Source organism: Nerophis ophidion, linkage group LG22, assembly GCF_033978795.1.
Source record: "Nerophis ophidion isolate RoL-2023_Sa linkage group LG22, RoL_Noph_v1.0, whole genome shotgun sequence".
Classification (NCBI taxonomy): Eukaryota; Metazoa; Chordata; class Actinopteri; order Syngnathiformes; family Syngnathidae; genus Nerophis; species Nerophis ophidion.
The window spans coordinates 43,115,587-43,130,725 of record NC_084632.1 but is presented as its reverse complement, the minus strand read 5'-3'; the positions used below and the strand labels follow the sequence as shown (position 1 = coordinate 43,130,725).

The 15,139-nt window shown below is 40.5% G+C and overlaps 1 protein-coding gene across 1 annotated transcript in view; it reads right to left on the bottom strand.

Annotated features, from left to right (window-relative positions):
* The window catches only part of ccdc191 (coiled-coil domain containing 191), a 30,273-nt gene that overhangs the window by 2,908 nt on the left and 12,226 nt on the right, over positions 1 to 15,139 (bottom strand). The window contains exons 10-16 of the mRNA XM_061883904.1: positions 11,320 to 11,518; positions 9,426 to 9,736; positions 6,419 to 6,510; positions 5,762 to 5,844; positions 5,556 to 5,645; positions 1,143 to 1,286; positions 713 to 865 (exon numbers count right to left, since the gene is read on the bottom strand). Coding sequence (XP_061739888.1) covers positions 713 to 865; positions 1,143 to 1,286; positions 5,556 to 5,645; positions 5,762 to 5,844; positions 6,419 to 6,510; positions 9,426 to 9,736; positions 11,320 to 11,518 — 1,072 coding nt within the window. The remainder of the gene's footprint in view (positions 1 to 712; positions 866 to 1,142; positions 1,287 to 5,555; positions 5,646 to 5,761; positions 5,845 to 6,418; positions 6,511 to 9,425; positions 9,737 to 11,319; positions 11,519 to 15,139) is intronic.

Here is a 15,139-nt window from a genome sequence, read left to right as displayed (position 1 = left end):
CACCTGCACAGGTGCATGCTCAATGTTGTCACACCTGCACAGGTGCATGCTCAATGTTGTCACACCTGCACAGGTGCATGCTAAATGTTGTCACACCTGCACAGGTGCATGCTAAATGTTGTCTCACCTGCACAGGTGCATGCTCAATGTTGTCACACCTGCACAGGTGCATGCTCAATGTTGTCACACCTGCACAGGTGCATGCTCAATGTTGTCTCACCTGCACAGGTGCATGCTCAATGTTGTCACACCTGCACAGGTGCATGCTCAATGTTGTCACACCTGCACAGGTGCATGCTCAATGTTGTCTCACCTGCACAGGTGCATGCTCAATGTTGTCACACCTGCACAGGTGCATGCTCAATGTTGTCACACCTGCACAGGTGCATGCTCAATGTTGTCACACCTGCACAGGTGCATGCTCAATGTTGTCACACCTGCACAGGTGCATGCTCAATGTTGTCACACCTGCACAGGTGCATGCTCAATGTTGTCACACCTGCACAGGTGCATGCTCAATGTTGTCACACCTGCACAGGTGCATGCTCAATGTTGTCACACCTGCACAGGTGCATGCTAAATGTTGTCACACCTGCACCTGTGTGTGTGTGTGCGTGTGTGCGTGTGTGTGTGTGTGTGTGTGTGTGTGTGTGTGTGTGTGTGTGTGTGTGTGTGTGTGTGTGTGTGTGTGTGTGTGTGTGTGCAGACTGACTTTCTTCCAGCAGGTGAAGCTCCTCCGAAGCAGGAGCCTCTGATGGAGTTGTTGGGCGGCAGCTTCTTTCCGGGCCCGTGTGTCTGCAGCTGTTTGCATCCACGCCAGCACGCATCGCCTCAGGAGGGCGGCGGTGTGATGAGTCCACGCCAGCTGGAGGGCGGAGAAAAAGAGGGCGGGTGCACGCTGATGAAGGAGGTCAGGGTCAGGGTCACATGACAAGGTGGCAGCAGTGTGTGTGTAGGCAGGTACGGTCCAGATTTGGTTCTTGCCGTTTCCTACTTTGCTTTCACCTTCCCGACTCCCGCCTGGTGGGCGTGGCCACATGGAGGTGATGTGTTGACGCCTCTCCCCCAAACATTGTCTCATTCCACAGTAATCAAGCTATCAAGCCTTTAAAGAGGAAGGAAGAGTGAAGACCTGGGTCTACCTCGGAGTTGGCCTGCCTGAGCTCCATCAGGCGTTTCCATGGCGACAGACCTCGCTGGGCTAACAGGCGGGTGTTGTAGTGTTGGCGGGCCCGCTCCACCGCTTGCTGATGTTTCCTGCTCCGCCTCCGCTTCTCCTCCTCCTTCTGGGGTCAGACACACTTTTAGGGTGGACATTGATGACTTTCACACACAGAAAGGAGAGGTCAACATAATGAACACCAGTCATAAATATCATGGCACATTCATTTATTATATGATAAATATGCACATATGATAAATATGCACATATGATAAATATGATGGCTTATTCAATGATGACACTTGGTAAATAATAATACAACAACAACACAGCAGGGGAAAAAGCAGATGACACTCAACACATATTATATATCATATATTACATATTATATATCATATATTACATATTATATATCATATATTACATATTATATATCATATATGACATATTATACATCATATATATATCATATATTACATATCATATATTACATATTATATATCATATATTACATATTATATATCATATATTACATATTATATATCATATATGACATATTATACATCATATATATATCATATATTACATATCATATATTACATATTATATATCATATATTACATATTATATATCATATATTACATATTATACATCATATATATATCATATATTACATATCATATTACAAACCCCGTTTCCATATGAGTTGGGAAATTGTGTTAGATGTAAATATAAACAGAATACAATGATTTGCAAATCATTTTCAAGCCATATTCAGTTGAATATGCTACAAAGACAACATATTTGATGTTCAAACTCATAAACTTTATTTTTTTGTGTGCAAATAAGAATTAACTTAGAATTTCATGACTGCAACATGTGCCAAAGTAGTTGGGAAAGGGCATGTTCACCACTGTGTTACATCACCTTTTCGTTTAACAACACTCAATAAACGTTTGGGAACTGAGGAAACTAATTGTTGAAGCTTTGAAAGTGGAATTCTTTCCCATTCTTGTTTTAAGTAGAGCTTCAGTCAGTCCGGGGTCTCCGCTGTCCTATTTCACGCTTCATAATGCACCACACATTTTCAATGGGAGACAGGTCTGGACTGCAGGCGGGCCAGGAAAGTACCTGCACTCTTTTTTTCCAAAGCCACGCTGTTGTAACACTGGTCTTGCTGAAATAAGCAGGGGCGTCCATGATAACGTTGCTTGGATGACAGCATATGTTGTTCCAAAACCTGTATGTACCTTTCAGCATTAATGGTGCCTTCACAGATGTGTAAGTTACCCATGCCTTGGGCACTAATGCACCCCCATACCATCACACATGCTGGCTTTTACACTTTGCGTCGATAACAGTCTGGATGGTTCACTTCCCCTTTGGTCCGGATGACACGATGTCGAATATTTCAAAAAACAATTAGAAATGTGGACTTGTCAGACCACAGAACACTTTTCCACTTTGCATCAGTCCATCTTAGATGATCTCGGGCCCAGAGAAGCCGGCGGCGTTTCTGGATGTTGTTGATAAATGGCTTTCGCTTTGCATAATAGAGCTTTAACTTGCACTGTAGCGACGAACTGGATTTGGTGACAGTGGTTTTCTGGAGTGTTCCTGAGCCCATGTGGTGATATCCTTTAGAGATTGATGTCAGTTTTTGATACAATGCCGTCTGAGGGATGGAAGGTCACGGTCATTCAATGTTGGTTTTCGGCCATGCTGCTTACGTGGAGTGATTTCTCCAGATTCTCTGAACCTTTTGATGATATTATGGAGCGTAGATGTTGAAATCCCTAAATTTCTTGCAATTGCACTTTGAGAAAGGTTGTTCTTAAACTGTTTGACTATTTGCTCACGCAGTTGTGGACAAAGGGGTGTACCTCGCCCCATCCTTTCTTGTGAAAGACTGAACATTTTTTGGGAAGCTGTTTTTATACCCAATCATGGCACCCACCTGTTCCCAATTAGCCTGCACACCTGTGGGATGTTCCAAATAAGTGTTTGATGAGCATTCCTCAACTTTACCAGTATTTATTGCCACCTTTCCCCAACTTCTTTGTCACGTGTTGCTAAGTTAATGATTATTTGCAAAAAAATTTTTTTTATCAGTTTGAACATCAAATATGTTGTCTTTGTAGCATATTCAACTGAATATGGCTTGAAAAGGATTTGAAAATCATTGTATTCTGTTTATATTTACATCTAACAAATGCTCAGTAGAAGCATTTAAGTCTCACCTTAAAACTCATTTGTATACTCTAGCCTTTAAATAGACTCCTTTTTTAGAGCAGTTGATCTGCCGTTTCTTTTCTTTTTCTCCTATGTCCCACTCTCCCTTGTGGAGGGGGTCCGGTCCGATGGCCATGGATGACGTACTGGCTGTCCAGAGTTGGGACCCAGGATGGACCGCTCGCCTGTGTATCAATTTGGGACATCTCTGCGCTGCTGATCCGCCTCCGCTTGGGATGGTTTCCTGCTGGTTCCGCTGTGGACTGGACTCTCGCGGCTGTGTTGGATCCACTATGGACTGAACTTTCACAGTATCATGTTAGACCCGCTCGACACCCATTGCTTTCGTCCTCTCCAAGGTTCTCATAGTCATCATTGTCACCGACGTCCCACTGGGTGTGAGTTTTTCCTTGCCCTTATGTGGGCCTACCGAGGATGTCGTAGTGGTTTGTGTTGTGGTTTGTGCAGCCCTTTGAGACACTAGTGATTTAGGGCTATATAAGTAAACATTGATTGATTGATTGTTTGATAACACAATTTCCCAACTCATATGGAAACAGGGTTTGTATGTATCACATGTTACTTATCACACATTAAATATTACATGTCACATGTCACATATTACACATTACATGTCACATATTACATAAGTGTGTTCTCAAGTCTACTGGCTGTTGGTAGAAGACCTCCGGTAGTTTTCCTAGATGTAACGGTCAAATGTACTGTGGATGTAACGGTCTAATGCACAGTGGATATAACGGTCTAATGCACTGTGGATGTAACAGACTAATGTACTGTGGATGTAACGGTCTAATGCACTATGGATGTAACAGTCTAATGTACTGTGGCTGTAACAGTCTAATGCACTATGGATGTAACAGTCTAATGCACTGTGGATATAACAGTCTCATGTACTGTGGATGTAACAGTCTAATGCAATTTGGATGTAACAGTCGAATGCACTGTGGATGTAACAGTCTAATGCACTGTGGATATAACGGTCTAATGCACTGTGGATGTAACAGACTAATGTACTGTGGATGTAACGGTCTAATGCACTATGGATGTAACAGTCTAATGTACTGTGGCTGTAACAGTCTAATGCACTATGGATGTAACAGTCTAATGCACTGTGGATATAACAGTCTCATGTACTGTGGATGTAACAGTCTAATGCAATTTGGATGTAACAGTCGAATGCACTGTGGATGTAACAGTCTAATGCCCTGTGGATGTAACAGTCTAATGTACTGTTGATGTAACAGTCTAATGCACTGTGGATGTAACAGTCTAATGTACCGTGGATGTAACAGTCTAATGCACTGTGGATGTAACAGTCTAATGCACTGTTGATGTAACAGTCTAATGCACTGTGGATGTAACAGTCTAATGCGTTGTGGATGTAACAGTCTAATGTACTGTGGATGTAACAGTCTAATGCACTGTGGATGTAACAGTCTAATGCACTGTGGATGTAACAGTCTAATGCACTGTTGATGTAACAGTCTAATGCACTGTGGATGTAACAGTCTAATGTGTTGTGGATGTAACAGTCTAATGTACTGTGGATGTAACAGTCTAATGCACTGTGGATGTAACAGTGTAATGTACTGTGGATGTAACAGTGTAATGTACTGTGGATGTAACAGACCAATGCACTATGGATGTAACAGTCTAATGCACTGTGGATGTAACAGTGTAATGTACTGTGGATGTAACAGACCAATGCACTATGGATGTACAGTCTAATGCACTGTGGATGTAACAGCCTAATGCACTGTGGATGTAACAGTGTAATGTACTGTGGATGTAACAGTGTAATGTACTGTGGATGTAACAGTCTAATGCACTGTGGATGTAACAGTCTAATGCACTGTGGCTGTAACAGTCTAATGCACTATGGATGTAACAGTCTAATGCACTGTGCGTGTAACCGTCTAAATTGCCGTCACAGGAATGTGGGAACACAAAATGCTGTAACAGGAAATGCAGTCATGTAACACAAAGGACTGTTGTCCTTGCTAACCATAGTTGTAGTGGAAAGATGAGATAGAAGATCCTCACCACCAGCAAAATGAGCTTTCATGACAAAAGTTCTATGATGTATGTTTTGTTGTAAAGAATGTTACACAGAACAGTATGAAGGTGCAGAAAGTCTTACAATTACGGCCAACTTTTTCTCCTCCCTCTTCTTCACTTTCTCCATCTCCTCCTCCCTCAGCTTCTGCTCCTTCGCAGCCTGCATCTCCGCCTCAACAAAACACAAACACAAAACGACTCACACATATTCCATATTCTCCAAACAAACACCATCTATTCCATATAGTAGAAGAACAAACACATGTTGTTTATTCCTGCCTGTGTCACCTCTCTCTCCTCCTGCTTGAGCCTCTGCACTTCCTCCACCTGCTTCCTCCTCTCAGCACGAGCACGGGCTCGCTCCTCCATGGCTGCACAGTCACACGGTTGCTAAACTTACTCACTTAGCACTCAAGGAAGTTTCCAGTAACATTATTAACTCACTGGTTCATTCAGTTAGGAAGGTATTAGTAACAATAATAGTTATTAGTTAATAAGGTTTTAGTGATTAGTTAATACGGTTTTTAAGTATTTATTTAGTAAGGTATTAAGTTATTAGTTAAGGTTATTAAGTTATTAGTTAGTAATGTTAACAAGGCATTAGTTAGTCATGTTTGGGTTGAATTGAGAGTGGAAAGTGAACTGAATGACTTTTGTCAAGTGACTCCTAGTGAACGCCATCATCTAAGTTCCATTTAAAGCAGTGTGGCGGTGGCACTGGGGGCAGGTGGTCACGTGTCTTGCCCAAGGACTTCATGGCAGTGACTTGGATGGTGGAAGCGGGGATCGAACCTAGGACCTCAAGTAGCTGGCACAATCGCTCTACCAACCGGGCCACGCCGCTCTAAGCTAAATGTGGAGACTGTTTCAACTGATTCTATATTTCTTATTAGATGCTTCTTTATACAGCGTGTGTGTGTGTGTGTGTGTGTGTGTGTGTGAGACCTGTGATGATTGGATGAGGTTTTGTCTGGCGTGTCACATCTTTCTTTGCAGATTCATGGAGGCTGTCAGCTTTTGCTGCTTGTGTTGGCGCTCTGCAACACACACACACACACACACGCACACACACAGACACACACACGCACACACACACACGCACGCACATGCACACACACGCACACACACACACACACACATTAATGCTGATGTCAGCAGTATGTTGCAAGGCAGCAGTAATTTTGGACAATGCTGATTTTAATTGCCACTTTTAAATAGTAAGTGATTTTAATCGTCACTTTTAGTGATTTTAATTGGCACATTTAGATAGTTATGTGATTTTATTTGTCACATATAAATAGTAAGTGATTTTAATGGTCACATTTAGTGATTTTAATTGGCACATTTAAATAGTCATTTTAATCGTCACATTTAGATAGTTATGTGATTTTAATTGTCACATATAAATAGTAAGTGATTTTAATTGTCACATTATAAATAGTAAGTGATTTTAATGGTCACATTTAGTGATTTTAATTTGCATTTAAATAGTGATTTTAATTGTCACATTTAAATAGTTAGTGTTTTTAATTTATACATTTAGATAGTTACTGATTTTAATTGGCACATTTAAATAGTGGTTTTAATTATCACATTTAGATAATGATTTTAATTGTCACATTTAGGTAGTTAGTGATTTTAATTGTCACATTTAAATAGTAAGTGATTTTAATTGGCACCCTTAGATAGTTGGTGACTTTAATTTGCACATTTATATAGTAACTGTTTTGAATTTATACATTTAGATAGTGATTTTAATTGGCACATTTAAATAATGATTTTAATTGTCACATTTAAATAGTTAGTGTTTTTAATTTATACATTTAGATAGTTACAGATTTTAATTGGCACATTTAAATAGTGGTTGTAATTGTCACATTTAAATAGTTAGTGTTTTTAATTTATACATTTAGATAGTTACTGATTTTAATTGTCACAGTTAAATAATGATGTTAATTGTCACATTTAAGTAGTAAGTGATTTTAATTGGCACCTTTAGATGGTTGGTGATTTTAATTGGCACATTTATATAGTAAGTGTTTTGAATTTGTACATTTAGATAGTTAGTGGTTTTAATTGGCACATTTAAATAATGATTTTAATTGTCACATTTAAATAGTTAGTGTTTTTAATTTGTACATTTAGATAGTTACTGATTTTAATTGGCACATTTGAATAGTGGTTTTAATTGTCACATTTAAATAATGATTTTAATTGTCACATTTAGATAGTTAGGTGATTTTAATTGTCACATTTAAATTGTAAGTGATTTTAATTGTCACATTTAAGTAGTAAGTGATTTTAATTGGCACCTTTAGATAGTTGGTGATTTTAATTGGCACATTTATATAGTAAGTGTTTTGAATTTATACATTTAGATAGTTCGTTGTTTTAATTGGCACATTTAAATATTTTGTGATTTTAATTGTCACATTTAAATAGTAAGTGATATTATTTGTGACATTTAAATAAATAAATGATAAATGGGTTGTACTTGTATAGCGCTTTTCTACCTTCAAGGTACTCAAAGCGCTTTGACACTACTTCCACATTTACCCATTTACACACACATTCACACACTGATGGAGGGAGCTGCCATGCAAGGCGCCAACCAGCACCCATCAGGAGCAAGGGTGAAGTGTCTTGCTCAGGACACAACGGACGTGACGAGGTTGGTTCTAGGTGGGATTTGAACCAGGGACCCTCGGGTTGCGCACGGCCACTCTCCCACTGCGCCACGCCGTCCCTATTTAGTGATTTAAATTGACACATTTAAATAATGATTTTAATTGGAACATTATTTGATATTAATTGGCACATTTAGATAGTTAGTGATATTAACTGGCACATTTAGATAGTGATTTTAACTGGCACATTTAGATAGTTAGTGATATTAATTGGCACATTTAGATAGTGATTTTAACTGGCACATTTAGATAGTTAGTGATATCAATTGGCACATTTAGATAGTGATTTTACCTGGCACATTTAGATAGTTTGTGATATTAATTGGCACATTTAGATCGTGATTTTAACTGGCACATTTAGATAGTTAGTGATATCAATTGGCACATTTAGATAGTGATTTTACCTGGCACATTTAGATAGTTTGTGATATTAATTGGCACATTTAGATAGTGATTTTAACTGGCACATTTAGATAGTTAGTGATATTAATTGGCACATTTAGATAGTTAGTGATATTAATTGGCACGTTTAGATAGTTAGTGACATTAATTGGCACATTTAGATAGTTAGTGATATTAATTGGCACATTTAGATAGTTAGTGATTTTAATTGGCACATTTAGATAGTTAGTGACATCAATTGGCACATTTAGATAGTAATTTTAATTTGCACATTTAGTTAGTGATATTAATTGGCACATTTAGATAATTAGTGATATTAATTGGCACGTTTAGATAGTTAGTGACATTAATTGGCACATTTAGATAGTCAGTGATATTAATTGGCACATTTAGATAGTTAGTGATTTTAATTGGCACATTTAGATAGTTAGTGACATCAATTGGCACATTTAGATAGTTAGTGATATTAATTGGCACATCTAGATAGTTAGTGACATTAATTGGCACATTTAGATAGTTAGTGATATCAATTGGCACATTTAGATAGTTAGTGATTTTAATTGGCACATTTAGATAGTTAGTGATATCAATTGGCACATTTAGATAGTTAGTGACATTAATTGGCACATTTAGATAGTTAGTGATTTTAATTGGCACATTTAGATAGTTAGTGATTTTAATTGGCAGAGTCGTAAAAGGTGAGAGAGTTCCAGAGAGGCGCTGCTGTGGGAGTGCAGGTGTTGAATGTGAAAAGTTTTTATTCCGTTCATCCTCCTCCACCTTTCACACTTCCCAGGTCCGCCCTGATCAATTATGCCAGTCTGTTCCTGCTCAGGAGCGTGCAAGCGACAGGTGAGACTCACCTGCTGCTCTTGTCCTCCCAGGTGGACGTGACCTTGTCCTGCTTGAGCTGAGCGATCTCCTCCTGCTGCTCCTTCAGACGCTTCCTCTGCTGCAGGATGATCTTCTTCTGGGCCGCGTGGCGGTGCTGGAAGTGGCCTCCCTGCAGGTCCTTCGGGAGGGTCAGGTCCTCCTCTGGGAGGGTCAGGTCCTCCTCTGGGCAGGTCAGGTCCTCCTCTGGGCCCGGCCGGCGCTTATCCAGCGCCGCACGGCGGCGTTGAACCCGCTGCCGGGGTTGAGAGTGTCGACTCGTTGGTTGCTCGTGGAGTTCTACCTGCAGCACAGTCGGAGATTTACACCACTTTTGTAGCAGAACTTCCCTTGCAGCTTCAGGATTGTGTCCATTCAGGTCTTCATGAGACCGCATCTGGGCCATGTGAACACAAACTGGTCCAGATCCACTTCAAGTAGTTGACTTGGTGCAGGCTCTTCCGGGCCCCAAGTGATGATGCAGCAGGACCCCTACTTACTTAGCTAAAATGATTGTGCAGTACTTAGATCACAATGTGATCCAGATTCACTTCACTCGTGCCATATGAACACAATGTGATCCAGATTCACTTCACTCGTGCCATATGAACACAATGTGATCCAGATTCACTTTACTTGTGCAATGTGAACACAAAGCAATCCAGATTTACTTCACGTGTGCAATGTGAACACAATGTGTTCCAAATTCACTTCACTCGTGCAATGTGAACACAATATGATCCAGATTTACTTCACGTGTGCAATTTAAACACAATGTGATCCAGATTCACTTCACTTGTGCAATTTGAACACAAAGTGATCTGGATTCAATTCACTTGTGCGATCTGAACACAAAGCAATCCAGATTTACTTCACATGTGCAATGTGAACACAAAGTGATCCAAATTCACTTCACTTGTGCAATGTAAACACAATGAGATCCAGATTTACTTCACTTGTGCCATGTGAACACAAATTGATCCAGACTTACTTCACCTGTGCAATGTGAACACAAAGTGATCCGGATTCAATTCACTTGTGCAATGTCAACACAATGAGATCCAGATTCACTTCACTTGTGCAACGTGAACACAATGTGGTCCAGATTGACTTCGCTTGTGCAATGTAAACACAATGTGATCCAGATTCACTTCACTCGTGCAACGTGTACACAATGTGAGCCAGATTCACTTCACTTGTGCAATGTGAACACAATGTGATCCAGATTCACTTCACTTGTGCTGTGTGAACACAATGTGATCCAGATTCACTTCACTTGTGCAATGTGAACACAAAGTGATCCGGATTCACTTCACTTTTGCGACGTGAACACAATGTGGTCCAGATTGACTTCACTTGTGCGGCGTGAACACAATGTGATCCAGATTCACTTCACTTGTGCAATGTGAACACAATGTGATCCAGATTCACTTCACTTGTGCAATGTGAACACAAAGTGATCCGGATTCACTTCACTTGTGCGACGTGAACACAATGTGGTCCAGATTGACTACACTTGTGCGACGTGAACACAATGTGGTCCAGATTGACTTCACTTGTGCAATGAACACAATGTGGTCCAGATTGACTTCACTTGTGCAATGAACACAATGTGGTCCAGATTGACTTCACTTGTGCAATGTGAACACAATGTGGTCCAGATTCACTTCACTTGTGCAATGTGAACACAATGTGGTCCAGATTGACTTCACTTGTGCAATGTGAACACAATGTGGTACAGATTGACTTCACTTGTGCAATGTGAACACAATGTGGTCCAGATTGACTTCACTTGTGCAATGTGAACACAATGTGGTCCAGATCAAGTGTGTAATCTTTGACACTAAAAGGAGGCTGGGTTTCTGGACAAAAGTTTTGGGACATTACCAGGGCGTCCAACATGTCGGGGGTTGGGAGTCGGCCCGTGGAGGCGGCGCTGATCAGGGCGGCCATCTTGATCCGGGTCTGGTGCTGCTGGGCCAACAGGTCCCGCTTGTCTCGCTCCAGCCGGCACCGCAGCCGCCACTCGTGCAGACATCGCCGTAGCAACCGTCTGCGGTCGCTCTCGGCAGCCAGCTGGCATCGCCTGGAAGCGGTGGAAAATAACATGTGTGTGGAGTCACTTTCTTAGCAAACAGTTGCAGGTCAATGATGCAGAAACACAGAGGTGTCCACAGCTGCACTTTTGTTGGCCGCGCCATTTTCTTGCAACGGTGAGAAATTAAATGTTTTAAATCAATTTGTGATGTAATATGACGACAATTATTTGCTAATAACTGTCCAAACATCTTCCACCAATGGTCGCATACTGAAAAGTCATTATTTATGTTTAACATGTTTAAAATCAAAAGTTAGGACCCCAGAAAGGATCGTGTTCAACCAAAATAGTGCCGGTGTCCCAAAGTACCCACAAAAGACCATCTTTTACTTATAAGTCCAAAAGGACCTCAAATAGTGCCAAAGTACGCCAGAGAGGATTACTTTCCTCTTTAATAACCCAAATAGTCCCAAAGTAGCTTAAAAAGGATCATCTTCCCCAACAAGAAGCCAACATAGTTCCAAAGTATCTTAGGAAGGACCATCTTTTAATTTTCCTAATCAATCCATCCATCCATCCATCTATCTATCAACGTCCCCTTTAAGAATCCAAATAGTCCCAAAATACCTTAAAAAGTACCATCTTCCCCTTTAAAGACCCAACATAGTCCCAAAGTACCTTAGAAAGGACCATATTCTCCTTTAAGAACCCAATATTTCCAAAATACCTTAAAAAGGATCTAACATAGTTCTAAAGTAGCACAAAAAGGACCTTCTTCCCCTTTAAGGACCCAAATAGTCCCAAAGTACCTTAAAAAAGGAACATCTTCCCCTATAAGGCCCAACATAGTCCCAAAGTATCTTAAAAAGGACCATCTTCCCCTTTTAGGACTCAAATAGTCCCAAAGTAGTACAAATGGGACCACCTTCCCCTTTAATAACCCAAATAGTCTCAAAGTACCTTAAAAAGGACCATCTTCCCCTTTAAGGACACACATATTTCCAAAGTACCTTAAAACAGACCATTGTCCTCTTTAAGAACCCAAATAGTCTCAAAATACCTTGAAAAGGAATATCTTTCCCTTTAAGGACCCAATATTTCCAAAGTACCTTAAAAATGACCTAACGTAGTCCCAAAGTAGCACAAAAAGAAGCATTATCCCCTTTAATGATCCATATAGTCCCAAAGTACCTTGAAAAGGACCAGCTTCCTCTTTAAGGACCAAAATAGTCCCAAAAATACCTTAAAAAGGACCATTGTTCTCTTTAAGAACCCAACATAGTCCCAACGTAGCACAAATAGGACCATCTTCCCCTTTAAGGACCCAATATTTCCAAAGTACCTTAAAAAGGACCTAAAATAGTCCCAAAGTAGGACAAAAAGAAGCCTCTTCCTCTTTAAGGATCCATTTAGTGCCAAAATACCTTATAAAGGACCATATTCCCCTTTAAAGACTCAACACAGTCCCAACGTACCTTAGAAAGGACCATATCCTCCTTTAAGGACCCAATATTTCCAAAGTACCTTAAAAAGGACCAAACATAGTCCTAAAGTAGCACAAAAAGCATCTTCCCCTTTAAGGACCCAAATAGTCCCAAAATACCTTAAAAAGGACCATTGTCCTCTTTAAGAACCCAACATAGTCCCAACGTAGCACAAATAGGACCATCTTCCCCTTTAAGGACCCACTATTTCCAAAGTACCTTAAAAAGGACATAACATAGTCCCAAAGTAGCACTAAAAGAAGCCTCTTCCCCTTTAAGGATCCATTTAGTCCCAACGTACCTTAGAAAGGACCATATCCTCCTTTAAGGACCCAATATTTCCAATGTACCTTAAAAAGGAACAAACATACTCCTAAAGTAGCACAAAAAGAAGCATCTTCCCCTTTAAGGATCCAAATAGTCCCAAAGTACCTTGAAAAGGACCAGCTTCCCCTTTAAGGACCCAAATAGTCCCAAAATACCTTAAAAAGGACCATTGTCCTCTTTAAGAACCCAACATAGTCCCAAAGTAGCACAAAAAGAAGCATCTTCCCCTTTAAGGATCCAAATAGTCCCAAAGTACCTTGAAAAGGACCAGCTTCCCCTTTAAGAACCCAACATAGACCCAACGTAGCACAAATAGGACCTTCTTCCCCTTTAAGGACCCAATATTTCCAAAGTACCTTAAAAAGGACCAAACATAGTCCTAAAGTAGCACAAAAAGAAGCATCTTCCCCTTTAAGGATCCAAATAGTCCCAAAGTACCTTGAAAAGGACCAGCTTCCCCTTTAAGGACCCAAATAGTCCCAAAATACCTTAAAAAGGACCATTGTCCTCTTTAAGGACCCATCATAGTCCCAACGTAGCACAAATAGGACCATCTTCCCCTTTAAGGACCCAACATTTCCAAAGTACCTTAAAAAGGACCTAACATAGTCCCAAAGTAGCACAAAAAGAAGCCTCTTCCCCTTTAAGGATCCATTTAGTCCCAAAATACCTTAAAAAGGACCATCTTCCCCTTTAAGGACCCAACACAGTCCCAACGTACCTTAGAAAGGACCATATCCTCCTTTAAGGACCCAAATAGTCTCAAAATACCTCAAAAAGGACCATTGTCCTCTTTAAGAACCCAACATAGTCCCAAAGTAGCACAAAAAGAAGCATCTTCCCCTTTAAGGATCCAAATAGTCCCAAAGTACCTTGAAAAGGACCAGCTTCCTCTTTAAGGACCCAAATAGTCCCAAAATACCTTAAAAAGGACCATTGTCCTCTTTAAGGGCCCATCATAGTCCCAACGTAGCACAAATAGGACCATCTTCCCCTTTAAGGACCCAACATTTCCAAAGTACCTTAAAAAGGACCTAACATAGTCCCAAAGTAGCACTAAAAGAAGCATCTTCCCCTTTGAGAATCCATTTAGTCCCAAAATACCTTAAAAAGGACCATCTTCCCCTTTAAGGACCCAACACAGTCCCAACGTACCTTAGAAAGGACCATATCCTCCTTTAAGGACCCAATATTTCCAATGTACCTTAAAAAGGAACAAACATACTCCTAAAGTAGCACAAAAAGAAGCATCTTCCCCTTTAAGGATCCAAATAGTCCCAAAGTACCTTGAAAAGGACCAGCTTCCCCTTTAAGAACCCAACATAGTCCCAACATAGCACAAATAGGACCTTCTTCCCCTTTAAGGACCCAATATTTCCAAAGTACCTTAAAAAGGACCAAACATAGTCCTAAAGTAGCACAAAAAGAAGCATCTTCCCCTTTAAGGATCCAAATAGTCCCAAAGTACCTTGAAAAGGACCAGCTTCCCCTTTAAGGACCCAAATAGTCCCAAAATACCTTAAAAAGGACCATTGTCCTCTTTAAGGACCCATCATAGTCCCAACGTAGCACAAATAGGACCACCTTCCCCTTTAAGGACCCAATATTTCCAAAGTACCTTAAAAAGGAACAAACATACTCCTAAAGTAGCACAAAAAGAAGCATCTTCCCCTTTTAAGGATCCAAATAGTCCCAAAGTACCTTGAAAAGGACCAGCTTCCCCTTTAAGGACCCAAATAGAGTCAAAGTAGAACACATAGGACCAGCTTCCCTTTAAGGACCCAAATAGTCCCAAAGTAGCACACATAGGACCATCTTCCCCTTTAAGGACCCAACATAGACCTAAACTACCTTATAA